A 26,910-nucleotide genomic window follows, 5' to 3' on the forward strand; every position below is an offset into this window, starting at 1 on the left:
AGACACCTTAGATATGAGTGCACTGTTAGTAAAAAGATTTAAAACTCTTTCTTTCTTCTTTAGAAGTAGTCTGTGGGCAGGCAGTAGTAGCAGACTATAATTTCAAAACAATTATCTCCTTGTGACTGTTAAAATTTGTTGGTTGGATGTCTTGTGCCAAGAAATTCCAGTCTGTGCGTGGTCTTTGGAACTACTCATCTGCTTGTGATCCCTGTGATCTTTGAATGAACTAGTTCTTCTAATTAATCTGTGCTCTCCTGCAGAAATATTTTTGTGTTCCATGAATGTTCAATTTGGGACAGATACCTCAATTCCTTTAACTGTTCCTATGGGTGGAAACTCCTTCCAACATCTTAAACTCATATGAATGTCCTTGAAAAGTGAGAATATTCAGAAGCAAACTCCATTTCTGAGTTACCAGGATATTCCACCCTAATTTCCCTGTTTCCTCAATTCCCCTGCTGTAGCCCAGGATTAGGAAATGAGTTTTCAGAATGCTCATCACTGCTGAATTTCCAGAAAATATAAGCTGTCTGAGCAGCAGCAATTTTTACAGCATACAGTCTTGAAATCGACGTTAAAATATTTTCTATTGACTGGCAAAATTGATACAGATATTTGGAGATATTGGAAGCCATCTCACTACTTCAGGTATTCATTATCTGTAGATTTAAATAAAGGTAATAGCAAGCTACATCTGTATCAGTAGAATCCCTGGACATATATTTAAGAGCAGCGTTTATTTCAGTGCTGCATAATAAACTTAAAAAAGGAGATAGCAGATACAGACTAAGAACTATGACTAGTATACAGTGTAATTTTAGTGCATGGGTCAATTAGTATGTGTAAAGTAGTAGCAAAGTAATAATTTAAGCAGTAAAGCTGTGAAAAGGGAAAATGAGAAAAGTAAGACATCTGTTAGCTAAACAAATAGAGAAAAGTAGAGTTCATTCCTTTATACTTTGTCAAAATATGCTTGATTAGAATGAAGCATTTAATTGTAATTTTGTAACATGAAAATATTGTTGCAGCAGTAATTTCACAGTCAATGTTTGATGGAATTGAAAATACTTCTAGTTTTTGTGTAAGCCTATTTGTATTCTCTTTGCAAATTGGCACTGGATTCTGGGAATTCTTGATGCCCTTAGACCAAACTTTAGAAAGAGAAATATTACATATGTAGCCCAAAGAACGCAGCAGCTGTATAAATATTAGCTGTCTCTTGCAGCACAGGCTATATAGATTGCTCTTCTAAGCGACGGTAAAAACAGAGTGCATTTTACCGTGGAATTCATGGGTGACTGCTTTTATCAATGCTCAGTTGAATTTCCTCATTAGCCAATAGTTCCTCTAACTTGACTGGCCTTTTTCATTTATTTCTTAAAGAGACATTTTAGCTTAATCCTAATCCAAAGTGTCACTTGGTATTTAAAGGGAGATATTGAAAAGGCACATATAAAATTTTCAGGTCTGTTAGCAAAATTTTATGTGGGATTGTCTGAATGATTTCCAAATCTGAAACCTGAGTGTGCCCTGAGCTATTGCTATTCCTTTGCAGATATTCCCTGGCTTGTTTGTCTGTGCTGATGCAATAGTGATACAGAGGGTAAAACTGTAGAATAAACCTGTTCTCCCTCAAACAAATAATTTGTAGTCTAAACTGTAGGAATAAATAAGGACTAGGATTGTAGGTGTGAGAGCTCCAGAAGCCCTTTGCTTGTCAAATGGTGTAGCTGCTGAGCCCCTGGGGAAGATGTGAGAACTTCCATTCCCCTTGAATTGGGGTGGTGGCAGGGAAGCCAGCCCTCACCCTGTCCCTGCCTGCTCACAAGCTTCCCGAAGCCACCTGTGCCCGCCCAGAGCTGGGCGCTAGGCTCCCCCTTGGGTAGTGCTGATGATCCTTCTGCTTCTTTGCATGGGGACCCGCAACATCTCAACTGAGGTGGAAGTGTGAAATGACTATCAACAAAATACCGTTTTCTTTTGATTGCTCTTTACCTGTGTGTTTGCTCGTGGTTTGGGTTCTCTAAGGAGATTTTGGTAGATGAGGAACATCGTCCAGCATCTCCTCCAGTTTCTGCTCTCCTGCCATATTACAATGCATGGTAGAAAGTCACATTAGAGTGGCAAAATAGAGCTGTTTTTACTTTGATTGTAGATGTTTCTGTAAGTTCAGTCAGTGTAAAGACACAGTTTTTTGGTATGATACAGCTGAATTAACCTTCTGTGTTTTCTTAGAAGAAATCTGATGCAGCTTATGTCACTTCTGGTTTTTTTCAACCTGAAATTGCCCTTCTTCACCTTTAGAATTCCTGAAACATTTTGCTTTTTCCTTTTCTCTCTAGTTTCAAAGGCCACATGATTATTCACCTCCTTTTCGATTTGGAACAGTCCCAAATGGAAGCACAGAGAGGAATATCAGAAACAACTACCCTGATATGCACCTTTACATGACGAAGTATAATCAGAAAGGAGTTGAAGATGCCTTGGTCAGCTTGAAAACTGGGTGAGTTTTTTAACATGGATTTTAAAGAATACTGTAGGCTGCAGAAACTGGGAAATACTATTCTGTACTTACTGTGATACTGGAGAGACTGATGTCAAGCGTGCTGAGTAGTACATAGCTGGTGTTTGTTTTTTCTTTTTCCAACTGCAATGTACAGATATCAGAAAAAAAAATGATTGCCTGCAATTTGTATGACTTTTAAAATTGCAGGGAAGCTTTGGTGTCCTATGTAAAATAGATTCAAAGGTCAGAATTAGTATTTCTCAGATTTAAAGGGAGGTGATACAGATGGACCTGAATTTGAGTGGGGGCTCAACACAGAACATGATGTTTTGTACAGTCCCTCATTACTTTTTCAGAACTTTCAAAGAAATGTGCCTTCGCAGGATGAATTTCTGACAAAGCTTGTGTGTCTGGGCAGTGTGCAACTACTTGTTATTTCTTTTCAACCTCCCATCCCTTTGGTATGCTTTTAGGTCCACTCTTATATTTTCTTCCCTCTTCTAATTAGCATGGCTCTGTACATTTACTGTCACATCTGAAATATTGACTTTGATCTTTGTAAAATCTGTTGAGATCTAACCCTGCTTCTGGCAATCTTGGTAAATATCCTGGCAAGTATTATTGTCATTCTTCCTTAAGATCTGAGATTTAGATTTGAGTGCCATCCATCCTTTTCTCTCTCTGAAGTAGCCCATTCTGCCTGGTCAGACAAAGAGACTGAATTTTCATTCTTAAACCTGAAAATGTATGAGAGTGACTCACTAGTTGTATCTGTATTCATCTGGGTGGCAGGAATGTGTTAGCTCTAGCAATCTTTTCTAAACATACAGATTTGATAATAGTCGGTGTATTTTTGTTAATAATACTGGATTACAATAATCATAATTTATCAATATAGTTTGTTTAGGTTTTTTGAAGTGAGAAGGCTAAGTTACCTGTAGTAGATTTAAGTACACCTACTCTAGTGGCTGTTTCAAGGCCAGCACATCTCTCCTGCTATTATTTCTGATGAACGCAGGACACATTTCTTCCTATACTAAATTAAGCTGTTATATTTGGTCCTTTTTTGGGAACTGCTTGTCCTTTTAATTTTTATTTTCCTTATCCCAAACGTGCAGGGGATTTTAACATACTTCTTACACAAAAAAGCCTGAAGTCACCAACCCTTTCCTTAGAGTGCAGGTTCCCTTCTTTAAAAAGTCATTCTTCCTGTTTCCTTCTCTGCTGACTCCATGTTGCTGTCTGGACTTCCTGTCGCCATGTTTTGAGGCATTCTCAACTGGCATTTCTCAAGTAGGGTTTGTTCCATCCTAACACTGACATGTAACATAAGGTGGGGTAAACCTCACCCAGGGTCTTCCAAACTGAAGGCAGAGCTCCTACTCTGCCCAAGCCTGTGCAAGTTATGTTTCCTAGGTGACAGCTAAATTAGGCATTATAGATAGTCAGCTGAACGTTACCATTCCTGCTGTGAATTTTTAAAGAAGAAGCTATCCTTAATTTCAGCCATTACTAGGGCTTGTTCAGTTGGATGGATAGTTTGTTTATGGGATGTATATTCCTTGTACTTTTCACCAACCATTTGTGCTGCTGAAAAACCTGGAAAACTGCTGTTACCTTCAAAATCAGGACCCTTGTCAGACACTTAAGCATCAAAAGGTGTGAGTGGGGCTACCTGACTGCAGGGGGAGTTTAGGACATTCACTAAAACTCAGGCTGGCTGCTCTTGTGCCAATTCCTGCTTTTCCTCAGAAGCTTTAGTCCTTTTGACAGCATAAGCTATTAATTTTTTATAGATTTTTTTTTTTTTTTCCCCTGCTAGAGTTTCTTTCCTCTTCTAAGTGATTTCTCAGTGTGGACACCCCCAGGTGTCTGCAGTGCTCCCCTTGACTGACATTTCTGCAGCAGATGGTGCAAATGAGCTGCCATGTGTGGTGTTTTCTGATCAATATAAGTAACTGCTACATGCAGCTGTGCTTCTTACTATTTTGTCTGATGGCACCTACAGAAGGATTAAACAGTGTGCCATTGGCTGCTGAAGTTTCCCACAATAGAAGTGTCTCTTTGTGTTTGCTTATATTGCAGGTTTGGACATTCTTCAAGAGAGTAGAGTCAAGTGGGCTTACGTATTTTCTGCCTTCAGTTTCTGCAGGGCAAGAACTGTGCAGGGTCCCAATCAATGTGGTAATCGTGGGCAGCAAACTCGGTTACAGATCATGTGGCATGATTGTACCTTCTTTTTGCCTCAGAGTGGTTTCTCTCTGGAAAGATGATTTCATTTAGGTGTGTCCAAACCAATTTGGCTCTGTCATTCTCACCTGTCACTTGCACCTTGAGCCCACCCAGATTTTCCTTTTGGCTAAGATGTTTGATGAGCACGTGGCACAGTTCCCCTGGAGCTAAAAGTGTCCTGAGTGAAAGAGATGAGACTGTATTATATGGGACTGTAATAACTTGTATTCTCTGTAGAGAGGAGAATAGAAAAGCATGAATAGGTATTTGGTAGTGTATTACAGTTGCCTACCTCTTCTATTTCTCCAGAGTCATATTCTTCAAAAACATAATTTTTCACTTTTTCTACCAAATTTTCTGCTCTGTTCCTCAGTATACTCCTCATTTTTTATATACACATGCTGTATCTTCTTCCTTTCTTCCTCATGAATTATTTCACCAGATTGTTTCTCTCTTCCCCATAAAGTTTGCCTTTTCATGCTTATATAGACTTGATCAAGCTTTCACCTTTCCTACTTTGCTTGATTTCATGATTTTTTAATACATCTTGCCCTATGGAGCGGATGTTGCTACTGCTGTTTTGAGGATGATCTGTCTCTCCTTCCTCAAATTGCTTTTGCTTCTGAGCAAGTACATAATTTCTGTTGTCCTCTTTAGTATGGATGTGTTCTGCTTACCTTATTACAGCTATCTTGTCTGTTTTCGTCTTTATCTCTTGTCAAAACTATTCCTGTACTTTTACCTTTTTTCATCCTCATCATTGGTAGCATATAAGAAGCAATTTTTCTTACATATGGTAAAGCTTGCAGTTTCTACGCAGCTTTCTGAAGATAAACTACCTGGTAATTTTACAGGCATAGACTATAGATCTGGGAAGGACTTGGAAAGATTTTCTGGTCAATAACTGCTGCTGCGACTCTAAATAAGTAGTACCTGTGTTATTGCTGAAGAATGTTTGTATAACCTGTATGTATTTCCAGTCTTGGTTTTAAAACTAGTTTTGCTTAATTGAAGACATAATTTAATTCCTTATATATAGTGTTTGATTCTAATTTTAAGGTGAAGCAAAAAATATCAGCAATCAGACAGCACTTAATGATTGAATAATGCTACACGTGTCATCTGATCTAAATAGAATCAAACTATCAAGTAGTCTCTTGTCACAGTTCAGTCTGTTTTTTCTGTATTTCAAACTCTTGAGTCTTTTGATCAGCTTTAATTAGCGTTAGCCTCTTGAGATGTATTGGGAATATCTTGATCATTGAGACCATTGTGTTTAATACAAAATGTTATTGAGTTGAACTGGAAGGAGAAAGTGGGAATGAGACAAACATAGAACTTTAGATGCATAGATTTCTCTAAGATTTCGTTCTGGTTGGAGAAATGCTCATGTCCCTTTTCTCATTCTGAAAACAAATTAAAAAACCAAACTGGGGTTTTTGTCTTGCTTTCTCACAAGAAGTAAAAAATCAATTGCTTCAGTCCAGTTGCTAATGTGGCCAGGAAAAACCTCAAGGGCAGAAATACGGATAGAAATGCATATAAAATAAATTATATTCCTACTTTTATTTCCTGGTTTGGTGTAGGGTTAGATATGTCTTGTGTTGGAGTATTGCTGTGCATGCAGAGATGTGTGCATGCTTCTGTGTCTGTGAAGCCTTGAACAAAATACCCATCCCCTTTCTGTTTTCATCTTTGAGAGGTGAAGCTAATAGTGTTTCAGAAATTAACTTACAAGGAAAACATCTGCATTTGTTTGTTTTTGTTTTGTTTTGTTTTTTTTTTTAATTAGAACAAATGTCTTCACTACATGGGCAATAGGCTTTGACTTATCTTGTTTAATTAGCATCAAAAATGTTTAAGAGCCTTATAGAAAGGAATCAACTGGGAAATGCTGCAAATCAAAATGGAAATGAGATTTTTGCTTTAGACTGACATTGACATTATGCCTTCTCCTTCAGGTGAATCCTCATGGAGGGGTTTATTGCAGCTTACTTATGAAGGCTTGTTGCTATCAATGGTGAAGGCAAATTTATCAGCTATATTGGCTTTTCCCCTTTGATAAGAAATGAACCTTTGTTTCTGAAAATAATAAAAAAGGATTATCTATAAAAGTCTCAGCAATATCTACCTCTTGTCAATAGTGTCTTATTTCTGAGATTCACACACAGTTCTCAGAAAGCTGCTGAAACACCGTTTGAACAATAGCAGAACTTTCTGTATTTATTAATTAAAGGTATCAGTTTGCAACCAGGCCTGTTAAAAGGGAGCAAAATTCATGCATACTGTTATTGAAGCATGACTTAACATTTTTCAAAAAGGCAAAATATTGTCCCTCTTTCAATGCAATTTAGTTTTGAAAGTAATCATGATCTTATAAGCTTGTCAAAAAATGTACCAGTGTTTTTCCCTAAATTTCATGCATATAAGGGATCAGCTGAACCACATGTCCTGTGTAGCACTCTGCAGAGCTTCTGGATTGCTTTTTGGGCAGGACTGAGCAGCTCAGGAGTTCTCCAGAGTTTTTTGTTCATTTTCCTTAATGAAAACAGAAATGACAGTTATTTTCCTCAGCAATATTCAGAAGAGTAAAGTCTGTAAGACATTAGCTAATGTATTCTTGGTGGGTGAAGTCCAGCTCTGTTAGAGCTGTGGTGGCTCCTCTGTGTTCTTTAGATGTTTATTGATCAAATAAAGTTCTAAAAATGCATCAGAAGCATTTCTGTCTATGCTGCATTTAATTAATCTGCATTTCTAGAACCCTCTGTACCAGAGAGACAGATCCTATTGATTTTGTTTTTTGATGAGAGAATGAGTCTTTGAATGGGAAGTAGTTAAATATTGTGTTAGGTATACAGTGGCTGTTTGGAATTGTGTGCTTCTTTCTATTTGCCTCACTATATTTTTCCAGAAGAGGTTATAGTTAAAGAATGCTATATTTTTGCAAGCAAAACAACCTTACTACTTGTAATTCCTTGGTGTGGGTTGTATCAGCTCATAGCTGTTGAGTCTGCATGTAGTGTTTCTCTGTGTATGAGTGTTCTGCTGCTGTAAAACGGTCAAGATGAGAAAATGCAATGGCAATAAACTGGAAATGTATTTCATGTTCTCACCTTTGCCCCAGCACATCTACACTGGAATATTGTCTAGGATTTAACTGCTAATGGCTGAACTTAGACAATTTAATTGGGAGAGTCTCCTCTTACTATAGAGATAAAATGGGAAACTTCCACTTGCCTGTTGCCTGTCACTGATGAATCCATCTAATTTTTTCTTCACTTCCTTAATTTTCCTGGATATGAGGACTGCAGCTGAGTGTCATGCAGTGTATATCTTGTTTCAATAAAAGAGATGGTCTAACTGATGCTGTGTTATGGCAACATATTGATGTGAGGACTTTATTTCAGTTTCATTGCAAAAAGCTGAGAATATAGCTTGTTTCAAGGAAACTGCAGTAATGAATCCCTGGTGTTCCCCAGGCAGGCAGCCCCTTGTACAGCTGCAGACCACCTCACTGTCGGGAGCAGTTTTCAGCTTTTATTTACAGCCACAGCTGTGCCTGTATATTCAGGGATTTGATGCTAAAGTTTACTTGGGACTCCATCTGCCTTCCTGTTAAAGATTGCTATGCTTGGTAGTTTATACACATCAAGTTTAATACCTTGTTCCCTAGTTGTCTGTGGCATACTGGCAGAAATACGAAGCTGCTTGGAAGGAATGCCGTGGTGATAGCATTCCTCCAGTGCTGGAGCCTCAGCAGGGATGGCCTTAGATGCAGTGGATGATCAAATCTGAGCTATCCCCTGAGAAGGTGCTGTCGGCCTGCAGCCGTGTCCTGAGCAGCAAGTTGCTTTGATAGGAACATATGATGATTCTATTCCTCAGCATTTTTTAATGATAAATAACAGTGCTGGAAGATACACCTGAAAGTATCTAACTGAACAGTGTAAATGGTGTGAGAAGTTATTTCCTCTCTGTAAGCACACTTTCCCATGTGAAAACAACATTATGATTATTTGTTATTTTTGAATCCCATGGTACTAAGCAGTGAAAGTGCAAGAAAAGACCTTGGAAAGCTCTGATGCCCTTTTAACCCGCCGTTTCTATGTTTATTGGTCTGAATTAGGTTTTTGTTGTGCTCACCATGCTTATAAACTGTATCCAATTCACAGCTTTGCACACTCTGTTATTTGCTGAACAGATACAAACTGGTCAGGGGCCATGCTGGCAGCGTGGCACAGCCATAACCAGAAGGCAAACATCTCCCTGTCTGTCAGCTGGAACACATTTCACATTGTGCCCAGCAGGTCCTTCTGTTAATTAGGTCTGTCAATTAAAGTGGTGGTGTGCCTAAAGTAAAAAACAAAACAAACCCATCTTTTAGGCAACTAGCTGACATCTCCACTTGGATGTAAAAACAGTTTCATTTTTTTTTTGCAGTGTTTTCAATTTATTTTTACAGAAAAATTGTCATCAACATTTTCATCAAAGGAAAATCTTTCTGATTTTTATTTTTCCTGTGGCTCATACCTTTTCACCTAAAAAGAGGAGGGAAAGCTATGAGAGAAATTACCTGTGTGAGAGAAAAATTTTATATTTTAATTTTTTATAAAAAGCACAAGCTCTTCATCGTTCCTGTGGCTAGATAATAGCAGCTTGCAACCAGACCTCAAAGAAATGTTCAGCAGACATAAATTTTTAAACTTTTAATCTAGTGGCTCAATATTTTTTGACTGTGTCTGATTGGCAACAGCTTAGAGTATATGTAATGGGGAATATTCACTCTTTTCTTAGACTTTTAATGTTACAGTACATATACCAGTACTTTTACCAAATTTTTAAGAAAATGCCAGAGATGGTTGACTCTGAAGGATGTTTGAGGGAGAAAGGGAACAATAGTGGGCAGCATGAGATATCTGTAGTCTGTAACAATTTACTGCTTGCAGCCCTCCTGGGTGCCTGTTATGATTCATGAAGACAGAAACTATGCTGGGGACAGCTTTAGCCCAAGCACTGCTTTATGCAACCGAGTTTATAATAATGTATCAAATCCTTAATATTCAGCTACCATTCTAAGACCATGATGTTTTCCTCCTTTCCCATGGCCTGCTCATCAGAGCTCTCTATTCTGAGCCTGTTTGGATTTTGTGTTTTTCACAAGCTTCAAAAACAGGATTGAAAAATCAAATACAGCAACTGAAATAACCAGTTTTTAGATGAGTGATCCTTGCTCCAGTCACATTTTTAAGATGTCACTGAAACCGCAGCCTGTATTTGAAGTATGTACTGATCTTAATGAAGAGGGAATTACGTTCTTCTCTTTCAAAGTATGATGCCTTCGAGATCTTTTGGGATAGTCAAAATTCACCAGTTTAAACTACTGAATTGGAAACTTGTTTATTCACATTTGATTGGAAAAATATTTTCCTGAGTCTGCTGCATCTGCTGTTATTACAACAAAATTTATAATCTAAGATAGGAATTACCCTTTTGTTTTTAAAAGGAAAGTACTGAGTGATGAATCCAATTTGTATCTCTAAATGTTATTTGGTTAAGGAGAAATGTTTAAGAAAATTGCTGCCCATATTTTTATCAGATCTATAGGATATTAATTCAAAAGATTTTTGTCAGACCCCGAAAGGGCAAATTATTGTGCCAGGTGATCATTCCTTTAAGGAGGTGATAAATCCAAAATGTGAATGCATGACATAAGATGAGAAATTAATATTTCAGATAATTCACTGTCAGTGGTACTTAGAACTAATGGTCAGGAATACAAAATAACTTAGAGGACTGATTGAACTAGCTCCTGGATTGCTCTACTTCTGTACAAAGGTACTCACTAGACCATTTTTCTGGATATAACTTTTGGACATTTTTGGAGGCTGACGCTTAGAAGCATCCATTTCTGCAGCTGGACTTCAATCTAATAGTCATTTGAGTGTTCATTCTTAAATTCATTTTGGTATTGCACTCTGAGCGGAATGATTTTTCAATTGATGTTACAACTGTAGTCACTGAAGCTGGGAATTGGAAAGCTGATTTGCAACTGGACAACTGCTATTTGTGCTGAAAGATTGCAGAGATATGAAAACATTTATATTTGCTGCTCCATCTAGGTGTATTTTTCAGAGGATCTCACTAAAGTGTCAATTTTGGAAGCTGGTAACTTAAAAGAAATGTGTGCCTGAATCAGCATAGCTTTTCTACTTTTACTGCTGAGCGTTACTGCTGAAGTGAGCAGAGTGCAGGGCTTGGACTACAAAGTGCCACCAAGCTGGCAGCACAGAGATAAAGACTTCCTATGGCACTTCCATTTGTGGCAGGATCTTCTGGCATCAGTTTTTCTGGTGGCTGATCCCTGTTTCCCCATCACTTGCCATCCTTTCAGGAAATGCAGTTATTCTCACATTCTTAAAGTGCATCCACATGTGTTAAAAAGTCTAAATAAATAATGGACTGGGTAAAACTAAATGTGCTGTTCCAGGAGACTTTCTGAGAGAGGTTGGTTCCTACAGGAAGATACTAATATTGGCATTTAGAGGGTTATTGGGATCTAAGAAGGCACTCAATGAAATGTCTGGGGAAACTCATACATCAATAGTTATATGTCATCCATAAACAGAAGAAGATATTATCATGTCCTTTTAAGATGGGTTCCATTTTCAGGAATTTCTTCATGGCCATAATATAAATGCACTGGTGTGTTTTTTTTTTTGTTGTTGTTGGTTGGTTGGTTTGGGTTTTTTTGGTTTTGTTTTTTTTTTTTTTTTTTTTTTTGTTGTTTGTTTGTTTTTCATTTTGTTTTGTTTTTGTTTTTTTAAGAAACAAAAGCCCCTCTCTCCTGTTCAGCTGATCCGTAGCAACATGCCTTGAGGAAGAAAAATGGTTTATAGTAATTTATTTCTAATTCTTTTACTTAGTACCTGAGTGGTCTTCTGATTTTTTTCAAGAAAGGTTATCTCCTGTGTCTATATTACCATTTTTTATGTAATGCAGTTATCTATCTAATGTCTTTAAATATTACAAAGTACCTGGAAATAAAATGAACAGGTGAAAGTAGCTATATCCCATCTACCCCCTCTTCTTTTGAGAAGAAGCTATCCTAAGTTTTAGAATAATTTGATTCCGGAGTGAGATCAGGTGCTTGGTGAAATTTGCTGAATTTATCTGTCATTATGCTATTGTAACTGGGACAAAACCTTTAATCTAAAAATATATTCCCCCTACTTGACTTTTCAAATTTTGTGTTTTGATAAACTGATGCTTTGCAAGTACTTAATTGCTTGGCTTTTGAGACCTGAAGTGGGACACTATTCCATTGTATAAATTAATCGTAAAGGCACAATAAATTTTCTATATTTTGTTACTAAGGAAAATGTTACAGGACTGGGAAGGTGGGTGGACAGAGGTGTGGTGAATGGGAGCTCCTGTGGGTGAGGAGGGCGAATATGCCGGTTCAGGTAGCCACAGCCATGTGATGCAGGAACGTTCACAGCAGCTTTTCTGGCAGTCTGAGATTGCCCTGACAGGTGAGGTGAAGCCTCTATCGTCTCTCCTGATGGTCTTAATGTCTGTCAGAGCTTGCTCTTTCAAATTTTGTGTCTGCAATTTCTGTGTGAAGATTGAAGTGAGGACAGTTTGAGCTGGGAGAAAAGTTGAAAGCTCATTCCTGGCTAATGAGTTCATCATTTAACTGGGTTAAACTTTGCTAACTTGCGTTGTTGCAGGGGGGTGGTTGTAAAATTATCCCCTAATGAATAGGCAATGTCAAGAAATCCATCCAGTGTATGTGAACTTAAGATCTGCATGGAACTATTTGAATATGTGCTAAAAGATAAAGTCACTGTTGGTGATGAAGTGCCATCAGATAACCTGAAATGCATTTTAGTCAAAGCTGGGTAAAAGAAATCATCAGTCCTTCATGCTAAAGGTTAAATATCTTCTCTTGCTCCAGCAATATCGAAGTGTCACTTTAGAGCACTTTAACTGAAGCCTCATCTTCAGAGCAGCTGCCTTTCCCTTTGATTGCTGTGTCATTCCATAGTGACCTTTTGGCGTTAGATCCTCTGGACATGCACTGATGACATTGTATCTCTCATTGTGTACTCTTAACAAACTTTCTTTTATCCCTTCTGGGGATTAAATGTAAATTATTAAATCTGTAATACGTCTGAAAATCTGTAATATAAACCCATCATATTTTAAAACCACTGGTTTTGCACTTGCTGCCTTCCCAACAATGGTATTGATGATCTCTAAAATATGTGCTTATGTTTAATACAGCCTTAAGTGGATACCAATTTCTTGCCTAATATCAAATTATAAATGCTACTTTAAGTGTCATGTAAGGCATCTATCCTGAAGACCGTGCAATTTATTCTTAAAAGCAAAAAAGCTGAAAAGTAGTGGTTTTTTTCCAGAATGTTTTGAAAATGAGCTGTGTCTCTCCAAAATTATGTTTAGGAGACAAAGCTTTAACAAGTAAAAATGTTCTTGTTGGTGGGGGTGGGGGGAAAAAGAGAGGAGGGCAAGAGTGGTGTTAAAAGTATTGTTTGAGGATTCACTGACTTGCAGTCTGATATTTTTAATAAAATGGTAATTTAAAATATTGCTCTTTCAAAAGACATGACTGGAGCCTTAGTAAGCAGGTAGGACACTTGCTGTGTAATATTCTTCGTAGTCTCTTTTGCATTTATTTGCAAACAAATCTGAGGAATAACATCTCTTATTTTTTTTAAGTCACCTAGGCAAATTTTAAAAATAGATCTGATTTCATCAACTATCTTTCATCAGAATAAAACTTACATAATTTATAATGAATAATTATTCTTAAATATGTAATTCACCTTTAATTTTTCAGAACAAGACCTAGAAGGTGCATATTTGAGTTAAAAGGTACTCTTCATCAAAAATAATGTAGAAAAGTCATTGCAATACAACTATTTACAGCAAAATGCAGTGCACCCAAATTGCTCTAGTGGTGCACTTTATAAATTACATGTATTCTGCTTCTGTGTAAGTAAAATCTGTGTTAGTAATAATACACAGCTTTTGTCTGGCCATGAAAAGAACATATTTGGGGTGCTAGAAAACATAAAGAAATGAGAGTGAGAAAAAATGATCCTGAAATTAATGTTGTGGGTCTGACAGATGAGCACTGCACTGAATGGTACCCACTTTAGCAAGAAATTAATTCTGCTGTAGATATTGTGTATTTGGATTTACTGCAGGAGTTGAAAACTGGAAGGTGACTTCAGTCATGTTCCAGTTTCTCTGATCCTCAATGGAAAAACATTGTTTGTTCCATAGACTCCAGTGCTTGACAGTAAAATAGAAGAATGTGAATAAAAAGGACTGCATTAAAGCATCCCTCTCATTTTCTGAATACTATGACACAGGTCATAGCAGGACACAAAGTAACTGAAAGAGATTGATTTCTAGTGTGCTGGATTACTGTTTGTGTCCCCAGAACTACTGAGCAGATTGTCGCTTTAGATTTTTCCCTCTTTTTCCATCAAGAAAACAAAATTGCTGAAAGGTCATGTGGTTGGTTAAGGAAGCAAAGTAACATTTCCCAAGTGAGCTATAATTCTGTTGTTGAGTGAGAAGCTATGACTAATAACAGAGCATTTTCCTAATCCTGGTTTTCAATTTTCATCATAGGAATTTGATGAAAAGTATGTGCTAATAATAAAGATGGGGAAAATTATAGGGAAATGTTTTCAATTTTCTGAAATTACTTTTCTGTACCTTTTCCTCTAATGTTAATTTTCTTCACACATGCATTTTTGAATGTGTATAGGAACACTTTAGAGAATGGGGGTTTGCAATAGCTATTCTGAGTTCTTAACTCTCATACTTCTTGGTGACTTATAAATGTTCAGGTACAAGACTGTATACATTTTTTTTTCACAGTTCTGCAGCTTCAAATCATTACATTCAGTAATGATCTTTTGAGGTTTTTAGAACTATTCCAATTCATAATTTTATAACACTCAATGTTCTCTTATGCTGTGTGAGCGAGCTAAGACTCTCCCCACCCCCTTTCCTCTTTGTGCTTGCTAGATAATGAAGGACATGTGCTTTTGTAGTCTCTCTTATATAAATATTCCAAAATGTTTTTCTCTCCTACCCAGGATTATTGCAGTAGTTCTGAGGAAGTTTACAAATCTGCCAGTTGCTCAGATGAGTCATAACACTGTAGTCTTGTTCCTCTGCATTCATTGAAGATGCCTGCTGCGTTTGGCTAGTTCATGGCAGTTATAAATCTTGTTTCTTGCTGCATTCCAGTTTCTGTTGTTCTCTTTCATCTTCTTAATAATTCTTCGCAGTTTATTTAAACCTACACAATATGACAAAGCTTTTCTCCCCCTGAAGTGGCTGCACTGAAATGACAAGTTAATTAATTCATTTTTACATGACTAAGGTCTGCAAGAGGCTTTGAGCCTTTCTTGATGTGGGAAGCTGTACTCGGTGTGTGTAAGATTTTTTACAGTGAATACATAATTTAAATAGCAGAGTGGTCAGCACTCAGACCAATACAAAGTTTCTCAGCTGTGTAGCACGGTTGAATTTTTCTGCCACAAGAACAAAGATCCTGAGGCTTGCCAGTCTGTAGAGAAAGAAGAGAAAGAAGAAAAGGGTGAGCTGGAGCACAGATCCAGGCTTGCCAGTCCTGCCTTGAGCGTGACAAGACAAGGATGGGCCACTGTGCCCAGCAATCGCTGCCGTTGCGCAGCCTGGCTCTTCTGCCTGTGCCCAGCAAAGCAGCAGATGTGGCTTTCCCCGCACAGACGTGGCGGGAGGGAAAGTCCCCTGTGACCTCAGCAGCCTGCTGGACTGAGCAAATGCCTGCCTTGTCTTGGCCTGTGCGAACGCCTGCTTTGTCTTCCTGAATTTAGGCTCACTATCATCTTTGCACACAACTCGGAAAGGGTCAAATTTTCAGACTTCCCCAGGCTTTGCTGTCTCAGTTTTTGGAAACTCTTAGTGAGGAATGTTTAAAGTTGTCTGAAAGTTCTTAAAAATTCAGAGTGTCAGGAAGTTCACCTCTTAGTGATGGAAGAGTTGGATGCCCTAAGATCTGAGAGCTTCAGTCGTGGCTTGTTACTCCCTGCCCACGCTGCAGGGGAACATCATGTTCTGAAGCTTTGCTTTGCAAGGAATAGTACTTCTGTAATCAGCACATGATGAAGAGATAATTAAGCCTTGAGAGGTTATAAGATTTATGTTGGAAATGGAGAAAATATATTCTGAATATGAGTTTGTACTTTTAGACTGCAAGACTTTTGCAGGGAAATCAACTTTGTGATTTACAGTTCAGACATTGGGCAGCACCTGATAGCAGAACCTTTCAGCACTCAGCATCCGTCAGAAAAGTACCTCATGTTTTTAAATCTATTTTACATAATGAGATGTATTGTGACCTTATAGAAGTAGTATAGGGAAAACCCTCAAAAGTAAAGCCTTCTTCATCTTCAGAACCTGCTTTCCTTGTGTGTATCCACTGCAGCTGATGCCTGACTCTCTGGGTATGTGGGTCCACAGCGACTGAGTGAAACTGTGATTGTGCCTTCTCTTTCTGTCCCAAGGTTTTACTATACTGCTCAGTAACTAAGGAGGCAAACTGTATATGAAGATTGCGATTTCTGAGGTAGCACAAGGCTTTTGCCCTGGAGTCTTTAGCAAAGATATCTTTTTCCTCTGTATTTCTGACTGAGTCTGTTTTGACAGAAGAATAGCTGACTCTCTGTATTTTCTCTGTGTTTACCAGCATGTGTTTTATATGCTTACATTGCAAAACTATAAACCCCAGAATAAACAGATGACAAATTCCAGAGTGTCGGCTGGCTGCAGCAGTGTCTGTACCCACATAGGAGCATTATCCTCCAATCCCTTGCCTGAGCCAAAGGCATCCAGTATCCTTCCTTCCCCACAGATAACTGCAGAGGTCTGAAAACACGAGACTGGATTGTATTGATTATGGTAATTGTCTGCTGTAGATCAGAAGTGTTACGAGCATCTTGAGGGTACGGCAAGCAGTTTTCTTTTTTTCCTGTGTGCGCCAACCCATAGGATGTAGATTTTTGTTCTTTCTCTCTACACAAACCAAAGATTGTCTCCAAAGTGCTGAATTAAAGCACGAGAGCACATAATTTAGAAAACTGTCTTGTCTTGTGTTGAAGACTGCAGGCTTGGGTAGTACCCCAGCACCCTCTTGGCTATTTCCAGTTTGCTCACCCTTAGTGGTAGGTAGCCATCCATATTTTATTTCCAATTTCTTAGGGAAGAGTGGAAAAACAAAGGAAATGGTGTCCCAGATCTTTATTTTAATGGTTGCATGAGACATCTGTACTTTCTTTAAATTAGCTACTTCACTAAATTCCAATTTGATGACTTGAATGGTGACTGTTGGGATAAGTAGGGAAGCAATAAAGTACAGTAAGTAGTGGCAGCTACTTCACTGTTCGCTTTTTCATGACAGCATTAAAAATCCAACAACCTCCCTCCTGGTGTTTCTCTTGGTTTAGCATGAGATGGATAGGGATTGAAAGATGGACTGAAAGGCTTGAACTTTTCCACAAGTTCCTTTATTCCTACTATGCTCCAGGTACACAGATAATACATTTGGAACTGCGAATTGTAAAGAAATATTTTCTATAACTTTTGAGCAGAATTTAGGTACTGTATCAGATATGCTCCAATACCTTCCTCTGTCTTAGCAAGGACTTAACTTCCACCTTCATTGTTTATTTTTGGAAAGAGACATAAAATAGCAGTATGTGTGGAAAACTGGTGAAGTCATGTTTTCAGTCTCATTCAGTATTTTAAATAAGCCAATTGGTTATTGCTGTTTCAGTTCTAAATTCTCTGTTGTAATTTCTGTTGGTTTTGGAGATCATTTTGCACCTCAAGATATTTATTATCCATTTTGAGAGCAAAGATACAAAGATAACAGGGCAAGACATTTTGTAGCTTGGTTTCTCCTGCTCAGTATTTTTTAACAGCATCCCTTAAAATAGAAATGCAAAACTGTGTGTCCTACTTTCCCCTCACTAAAATAGATGCCTTTTGTTAATTTTAGATACAGCAGAGCAGGAGATGTATTAATGATATCAAAGAATCCATATGATATTTAACAAGGTCCTAACATCAAGGAGAAAAGAAGTCTGACGACAGCTGTCCCTAATGATTTGGTTTGTAAAATGTTTTCTTTTATTTCAGGAAGTTGGATGCTTTCATCTATGATGCAGCGGTGCTGAATTACAAGGCTGGAAGAGATGAAGGCTGCAAACTTGTCACAATAGGGAGTGGATACATCTTTGCCACTACAGGCTATGGAATAGCACTTCAGAAAGGATCACCTTGGAAAAGACAAATTGATCTAGCCCTCCTTCAGTTTGTTGGAGATGGTAGGGAACTAATCTTTTTTCCTTTCTTTTCTTTCTCTGTGTATGCACAGTTAATTCAGTTTTAGTAGCCCTGAGCCTTTTACTACTGTTCTCTTACAGTCTTAAAAAACAAAACAAAACAAAAACTAAAATGAATGAGTAAAATTATTTCTCAGTGCTGAAATGTGAATTCTCTTCCACTCTGCTCTAACTCACCTCATCGCCAAGGATGTCTGCATCTGTTGTCAGAAAGTGTTTTCATACACATCACAAAATAACACTGGGCCTCAGTGTTCGAGAGCATTTCTAAATGTATTTGTTTTCTTTGTTTATTTTTGCCTTTGAGCAATTCCTCAGGAGCTTTTACTTGGTAGATGAGTTATCTTTCAGCACGACTGTTTTTCTATTTAAAAGTGTGTAGCTCCGTTCTGGTCTGGTGTGAGTGATCCCTAATCTAAGATGGATTAATTTAAATTTCTGCTAAAAGAATGTTTACAGAATTGAAGTAGGGTGACTGGTTTTATTAGATTTCAAAGAGCTATTTTTCATTCTAATACAAAAATAAAAGAATTGTTTGTCCTCTTGGCACTTCTGCCCTGCAGAAGAAGAAAACTTACTGCACATCTTTGATATATTTGTAGACAGTAATAATGACTCGTTCTCTACATAGGGTTTGAACTACATTTTGATTTCAGAAATGTTTCTTTGCCACACTGAAACTTAAAGCCTTTCACATGTGCATGCAAATAAAAATACGGTGGTTTAAAAAGTTTCTGTGTTATGACTGACTAAAATCCTCCATCAGATTGGAATATGATGTGTGTTACATAATAATTTTGATTATTTTTTTTTACATAGATACATGTGTGAACTGTACATTTCTCTGTCAGTGAAAAAGAGGGCTTTATTGAAAAATAAATATACACTTAAGGTCAACAGTAGCATGTCATTGAGAATGGGAATGGTAAATTTCTGTATAATAGGACAGTTTAAATGGCAAAGTGCAAGACCTTAGCATAGGGGCCTCCTGTTCCATAAAACCCAAGACATTAATTTTCATACTGGATGCAGTGAGTGTGTTAGTCTTCCAGCACATGGATTTTATTACTATTATAATACTGAACGACTGGAAGAGATGTAATCATCATGACTGATGCATCTTGTCTGGTGTACATATAGAGATACTAGTGTCATCATTATTGATCTGTTGGATTTAGAGAGGCTTATTGAAGAAACACTGCTTACTTTGGCTAAGGAATGAATATATGAGCCATAATAGGTAGCTTTCAAGCAATTACATATTCTTGTTTTAAACAGTTGCAATTAATTGGCTAAAATCTTTGCTTTATTTTCCTATTTGCAAATATTTTGTGAAAAGAACATTTTTATATTTGCGTGATACTATTAAGAAGTGTTAGATGCTGTAATTCTGACCCATATTTAGATGGGGAAGTCGCATCAGAGAAGTTGAATTATTTGTCCCATACTAAAGAAAATGCTTCTGTAGCCTGAAGGAGGAACTGAGGTGTCCTTCTCAGCTGTGGGCTAACCACTCTAGATGTTGCCAGAGCATCACTGAGGTTTTCATTCTTTTCACCTTACATTTTCTTCACACTTACTCTTTCATCGCTTTTGCTACTTCTCATCCAACAAAAAGAAATGAAACCACAGGGAAGGAGAATAAATTAAATAGAAGGGAAAGTATGTGAAGCTGTTCAAGAAAAAGCTTGTCAAAATACCAAAAGGTACTGCATTTTTATGCATCACTTTGTTTCTGAGTATCAGGGAGAAAACAAAATGGATGGGAGGAAAGAGGGAAAAATCTTATCATGTATTTACACTTTGACCTGTGAATTTACATAGCATATGAATGCTTATATCTTTAACCCATTTTTAGTAGCTGAAAATAATACAAATTAATTTTCTATGAAACTCAGTATTAGAATTCCATATGAATAATTTATGATACAGATGGCACTCAAGTGAATGAAACGTTGTCATGAATTGTCTGCTCCCATGTTCATCTTGCTCAAATATTACTTCAGAAGATAAACAGAAGTTTTGAATGCACAAATCATGGAGATTGTGAATGTTTTTATGGCATTGTTTCAGTGGTATTGTTCAGTACTTTTAGAAGGTACTCTGAACAACCCATGAATGCTAAAATGTTAATTTTCTCTTGTAAATGATGCCTAAATTTGTTCAGAAAAGAGTGTGGGCACTATTAAAGAGAATAGCAGTTGGACATAGACCATGTGTAGGAATTATTGCAGGTATGTTTCCTTTAGTCTCAGAAATGTTTTATACCTTGTCTCACTTCATTGTGTCACAGGTCTAGATGATAATTTTCAAAAACAAACAAACAAATGGGGGGGCAATAAGAAAAAGAAAACAAACAAACAAAAGCTCCCTAAGAATGATATTGAGGTTGAAATTTCTTCTGCTGGTTTATAAAGAACATCACAGATGAACTGGAACAAAACACCAAGAAATTAAATGTAAAGAGTGATTGCTTGGAAGTAGCATTACCTGATTTTGTAATCTACGTCTGACTTCAGTAGTTCGATGAGTAATCTTTTTAGCTATGAGCTTACATAACTCTGTTGTGGTGAATTAGAAGGGATGAACCCAGAGTTCAGACCAACATCACTTTGGTGTTTCACTAAAAATCTCTTTGTTGTTATCCAGACTAAAACCAAGTATGGTTAGGGGGAAAGTTTCATCTTAAAATGATAATCCTGGGAAAACCTCAGTGGAGTCTGGATGAGGTTGTTTAAGTAAATAGACAAACACAAGTGAAGGCAGAAATACTTTTTTCATGCGTATAGCCTCTGCAGAACTTATTATTCTCCAAGACAGCCTATAAAACAGCGAAGTGCTTAGTAGTATTGAATTATTATTCAGTATATGTTAAAGAACATTCATCACAGTATGGAATAATTTCAGTATGGAATGACTATGAATCTAATGAGTTTTATAACTAAGAAAAAAAATCCTAATGAGTTGAACAAACACAATCTCTTCATATGAATGTTATGTTAATAAAAGGAGAAAACCTGTTGGATGATATTTGGATAAGACCAAGTAATTTGTTTAAAAGTATATCTGATTGCACGTACAAAAAAACCCATGATCTCATCTATCTTTTACATTTACACAGTACTGAGATAGCCTTTTGAAAGTTTCAATTTGAAACTTCCAATTTCCTCTGCATGTATTTTTCTCCTGTGATTTTTCTGATTTGATTTTTTCCCTGATGCTTCTATATCATTCTCCTATCCAACCCACTTCACTTACACATTGAAATGAAATTTTTGCACAGTGAATAGGAGCTTTTTCCCTCTTCCTTACTGATGTAAAACATCCAACTGAAGTTTTAATGACTTGTTCATGCAGGAGAATCTCTTCATACTTTCCAAAGCACAGTTCTTTTTCTGCATTAAAGTCTTTGAAGTCATTAAAGGCTTTGAGCCCTCTTTTTTGTCTCGTTGGCACTGAAAAAAAAATAAGGTAAATACAGAAGGATGTAGGTTTGTGTTAGGGATAACTAACCTTAGACTGGGTGGTTTATATGTATCTCTATGAGTGGTGTCCTGATCCTGAGGATAGTTCTACTGAGTGGGCAAATTATACTGACAATTAACAATTGCACTGTGAAAGTGACTGTGAAGTCTCAGTGAAGGAAGCAGCGTGCAAAACACCAAATTTGTTACTCTAACAAAGAGGAAAAGAGTGAGAGGGAAGGAGGATGGGAAGGAGTTGCTGAGGAATTTAAAGGATAACTACTTAGTTGTCTCAGAAATAGAATTATCCCCTAAATGTTTCATCAATTGGTCTCTGTACGTTCATATGCATAGCCCAGCTCATAGGAAGTTGAGATTAATATGCATTTGTTAGTTTAAGATTAATTGGTTTGGAACACTGAATCTTTTAAAGTTAGATTTTTTTTTTTTTCTTTTTTTGTATAAAGTACATAAGTGAAGTGTATTACTAGTGAATTTATGGCTTTGTACATCTTACTATCTGTACATCTCATCTGAAAAAACTTCCAGTTGATGATTAGCATCTGCAGTTTTGTTTAAAATAGTTGATCATCAGGGTAATTGTCTAAAACACGGTAGTGATTGTGCTTGTTTTTTTTTTTTTTTCATCTTCCTGTGGTCACAAGATGAAACTTTAATTGTTTTTTAACAGAGAAATAAATATATTTCTACCTAGACACAGAAGACTATTTCTCAATCTTCTGTTGAGAAATAGAAGCACCTAGGAGTTCAAAAACAACTAAAATGATACGGCTGCTGAGAAGCAACACCGTCATTTTGTTTGGATCTTCCGCCCACAACCACAGCAATGTGTCAGAACAGAAATGTGCACTGAAAAATCGCATGATACATGCTTTGATTTTTTTATAAACCTCTGTAAAGAGCAGCTGGGCAGGCTGACATACCCAGAATCCAGCATGTTACCCTAGCAGCTGTCAACTGCGTTTTTGTGCTAGCTTGCCATTTGATGAGTGCAGTAAACGCGCAGGCACACAGCCTGTGTAATTTAGCAAGTCTATAACTGCTGGATTGCACCATTGGTGAAGACACCCATGTTCCTCCAGCCTTCAACAGTAGCCAGTCACTTTTGGCCAGCTGTCTGAAGGCCCAGGTATGGCTGATCCTCCTCTGGTTTGGGCTGCATGGTGCCATTTAAAGCAGAGTGGTACTTTTCTGAAAATATCCTTCAAAGTAGTTTGAAAGACAGTGCTTCTGAAACCTATAGCATCATGCCTTCGGGATTTGGAGTAGAATCACTGGTGCCTAGTAGGTGAGGAGAATTTATCTATTTATCTTTCTTTCCTTCTTCTTCTCCTCTTCCTTCTTCGCCTTCTTTTTCTCTCTCTTTTTTTTTTTTTTTTTTTTTTTTTTTTCCATTTGTGAACAAATGAGATTATTGATGACAGAAAAATGCTGGGTGAAGAGAGCAAGTTTGGAGAGGAGTGGGAGAATATCAACCAGCTGGCCAGGTTAAGCATCTACTTGTGTGAGGTGTTTGTAATGTTTTGTGCTGCCTGCAAGTTACGAGCTCAGCAAGTCTCAGAAAAGATCCCCAGGAAAAGAGGGGCAGATGGTATAGCTGTATTAAGCCCTTAACCCTTAAAGCTGCAACCTTTAAAGCAATTAGAAACACAGAGAAGTAAAGAAGAAAACTGGTTTTGGTCTGAGTTTCCACAGAGAGTCTGTTATCCCCTTCCTAATAACTTTCAGTTCCGTTTAATCTTTATGTGCTTTTAGGATGGCTTAGTACACTAAGAACTATTTTCCTGGGTGAATAATTGCTTCCCACTCCTTATCGGTAATAGGTAACTGTGGAAATGAGATTTGCCCCCTTACATCTGGAAGAGAAAAGCTCTTTGCTATTTTTTTTGATATTTTAGCATAAACCTTCCAAATTGCTGTCTAGATTATAAGGAAGCGTAGCAGTGTGACTCACACCGGCTGTTAAAGACCAAGAAGGAAATACATATGTGATTATAAGGACATATTTTCAGTGCGTGCTGCTCGGGCAGAATACACCCACAATCCCAGCGATTTTCTGTTTATATATTTAGTGTCCTCCTTAAGCAGTGGGTGGAACAAATGTGACTGGAGAGTGTGAGTGTATAAGTGGAGGGTGTTTGTGTAGCTGAACAAGAGTTAGGGGGATTGTAATATTGAAAGTCGTGTTTAGCAGTTCTGTTAATTCATCCTTAACTAATGGGGGCATGCAGAGTGCAGTCACTAGTTCACAAGAAGTTTATTGCTGTCAGTCATCTGTGTTCCTCTTGCTATTTTTACAGGGGGGAAAATAACTCAGAAAACAATAGTAAGAGAGATTGTTTTGGGGGATCCAGACTGATTTTGAAAAGTTGCTGTGCTTTTATATAATCTTTTCTATGAAACATGCTGTATGGATCATATAACTAGGTCAGATTGAAATTGATGAGCTTATTGAACCAAATGCACATCAACCCATTTGACTTCTGACTCCTACATTCAGGGTAAAGACCCTCTTATGTTAGGGTCTCCAACTGATGGGCTGCTACCTTCTTCCTCCATCATTTAATGGGAATTCTCACCAGAATAAGCATGAAACAATCTGTCCCTAAATTTGAAAACTACCGTTTGTCCAGTTTGAATAAGCAGATGATTCTGCTAGTTCAGACACAGTCTTTTTAAGATGATGCCATACATCTGACCAGTTTGGGAGTATATATTTAACTCTTTTATTCAAGGTCTATAATTGGTATATATCAGTTTTCTTTACTTGCATGGTGGCTCCTCAGGCTGAACCTCAGATTAGCACTTTGCGCAAGAGTCACCACCCCTTATACCATCAACACCAGCCTGTTTCTTCTTGCACCTTCTGCTCTGTCACATGTACTTTGTTCTCCTGCTGGGGTGGTCTCCTCCTGCCCTGCACCTTATACAAGTCTAGGGGATGTGCTGCCATGAGAGATCTGTCGCACTTAACCAGTAAAACAACAGAGATGTCGGGCTGCAGCTCAGCTGGGACAGAGCATCCTTTTCTTGCTTGCTCTAGGCACGCTCCTCCTGCAGAATATACAGACAACACTTAGGGATGGTTGCAACGTGTGAAGCAATGCAATGTAGGGGAGAATTAATTTTTCCAGACAGCTCTCATTCATGCAAGGCAATGCTTTTTGGAGTCAGAGGAGGATGACTTCCCACACAGCTGCAGTTGCCCCACAGGCCTGCTGCAGGACCTGGCGCTGGCGCAGGCGCCTCCGGCTCTGGGGCTTCCCACAGCTCGGGTGGCTCCAGCTGCTCTGTGCAGTGGATCCCACTGTGTAAACCCAATCTCTCACCCACACTGAAGAGAGCAGTAGCCTGTTTTAGAAATACCACTGCCAGAGAAACCCCTGTTAGATTATTTTTTTCTCAGTTTGCTGTTTCTCTACTGTTCTGTTGGCACCTCAGTGCCAGGTTTTGGTTTGTGATAAGGTGAAGGTACAGGCTGGCACGCTGCACCACCCTGAAATTGTCATTTGTGAACAGCGCATGAAGTGTTAAAAATCTTTCTTGGATCCAGAAGGGGCATATAAAATAGATTTCTTTTCCCTTTATGTCTGAAAATAATTAAATAGATTAAAATCAAGGTAAGAACTTGATGAAAATACCCCTCCAGAGTACCTAAGGAAGTAGCTGAGGCAGCCTGTGGCCCACCAGTGATTATCTCCAGGAACCTATGGCTTTAACCTACGTGATTAAAGCAGAGCAGAAGACCACCTGTCTTTTAAAGAAGTAAAATAAGAACTCAGTGAATTATAGACTTTAGTTCTTATAAAAATATTTTAAAAAATATTTTGAAAATTAATTTGATCATTTGGAGGATAGTAAGAGAATCAAAATTTTAAATTTGATTTTCCAATTACAAATCTTGTAAAAATAATGTAATTACTCATCTGATAGGATAACTGTTCTTGTAGAGAATGTAGATAAATGAAACACAAATAAATAGTAAATTCTTCACGAGGACCGTTTCTGTTTCCTTTGCCACTTAGCCAATGCTTTGACAGTAATCACTGTTTATATTTTGCTGCTTATTCTTCCCTCACATAGCTTCTATTTAATGGCTTCTTAACAGGCATTTCTCATGTGTAGAGCTAGTTCCAAAGTCATATCTCTGTCTGTAATTATTTCTCCAAGTTCCCTCCATCAAACCCTGTCCAAACTGGTAGTGTTTCTCCCGGGGCTGGCTGAATGCAGCACACCTTTTAAAACCAAGCAGTGTCTCAGACTTCGAACTGCTATTTTGGACTGTCATGAGTCTGTGCTTAATCTGACTGTATTCCCAAGTCACACTGAAAGCCAGCCCAGGCTTGGCTTACTTCCCAAGAGTGAAGATCAAAGGAGGTAAATCATGGGCTTTGTTTGATTTTGGGGGTGTTTTCTACCAGGATGAAGCTCGACCCATGGCTGTACTGGCTGGGACTGTGCCCTTTGGTGCTTGTCAGCAGCTGTGGGGAGGAGAAGGATAAAAGCTCTGTGGCTGTGGACTTGGAGTTGGGCTGTGGATGCACTACCAGGCACACAGCATTTCCGATGCTTGTTACTTACTGATTATTGGTGTACGCTTTTGGTTTTGCTGTTAGGAGGGTACAGGGTTAGATTCTCCATCTCTGTCACTTTTCCCCATATTTGTATCCTCAGGGAGAGGGGGAGAAGATGCTCAGGTGCCACTCAAGCTTCAGAGGTCTTGTTTTCTTTCCTGGAATAGAGCAGCAAGTTGATTTTATTATTTTTTTAAATAAGCAGCAAAGAAGGTTATCCTAGTCTGTTTGTTCTCTTTTTGGATGTAATTATAAAACTTTGTGCTTGCTTATTTCTGGCAAGTTTGTAACTATAGGGACATACTTGGGTGATAATGAAAGATTTTGGGGTTTTTTTACTAATCATGAGGAAGGCATCAGACAAGTATTGAAAAGCTGTTATTCAGAAAATTGCTTTTCTGTAAGTACATGTGGAGAATGGTGGGTTATGTGGGTTTGGTGTTTCTCTTTTCTATAGATAACATGTAATTTTTAGTATGTGTGCATCTTCCTGGATGCATGTGTAGACATAGGGGAAAAAAACACTTAGAAAACAAAATTGCATCAGTGAAATGATCTGTAAGTTAGACAGCTTTAACTGTCAGTATCTCATGGCTGACCCATCACTTGGGAAGATGCTATCTCTTTCAGGAAGGTGGTTTAATGAACAAAGCTGTGAACCAAGGGAGGAGGATGCC

The 26,910-nt window shown here is 37.9% G+C and overlaps 1 protein-coding gene across 3 annotated transcripts in view; it reads left to right on the forward strand.

Annotated features, from left to right (window-relative positions):
* Positions 1–26,910, forward strand: part of GRIN2A (glutamate ionotropic receptor NMDA type subunit 2A) — a 191,412-nt gene that overhangs the window by 145,286 nt on the left and 19,216 nt on the right. For all 3 annotated transcript variants that reach the window (XM_042798701.1, XM_042798702.1, XM_042798703.1), the window contains exons 11-12: positions 2,346–2,506; positions 17,969–18,156. In XM_042798701.1, the coding sequence (XP_042654635.1) occupies positions 2,346–2,506; positions 17,969–18,156 (349 nt within the window). The remainder of the gene's footprint in view (positions 1–2,345; positions 2,507–17,968; positions 18,157–26,910) is intronic.

The sequence above is a fragment of the Tyto alba genome, unplaced genomic scaffold (assembly GCF_018691265.1).
Source record: "Tyto alba isolate M040663 unplaced genomic scaffold, T.alba_DEE_v4.0 Super-Scaffold_28, whole genome shotgun sequence".
Lineage (NCBI taxonomy): Eukaryota > Metazoa > Chordata > Aves > Strigiformes > Tytonidae > Tyto > Tyto alba.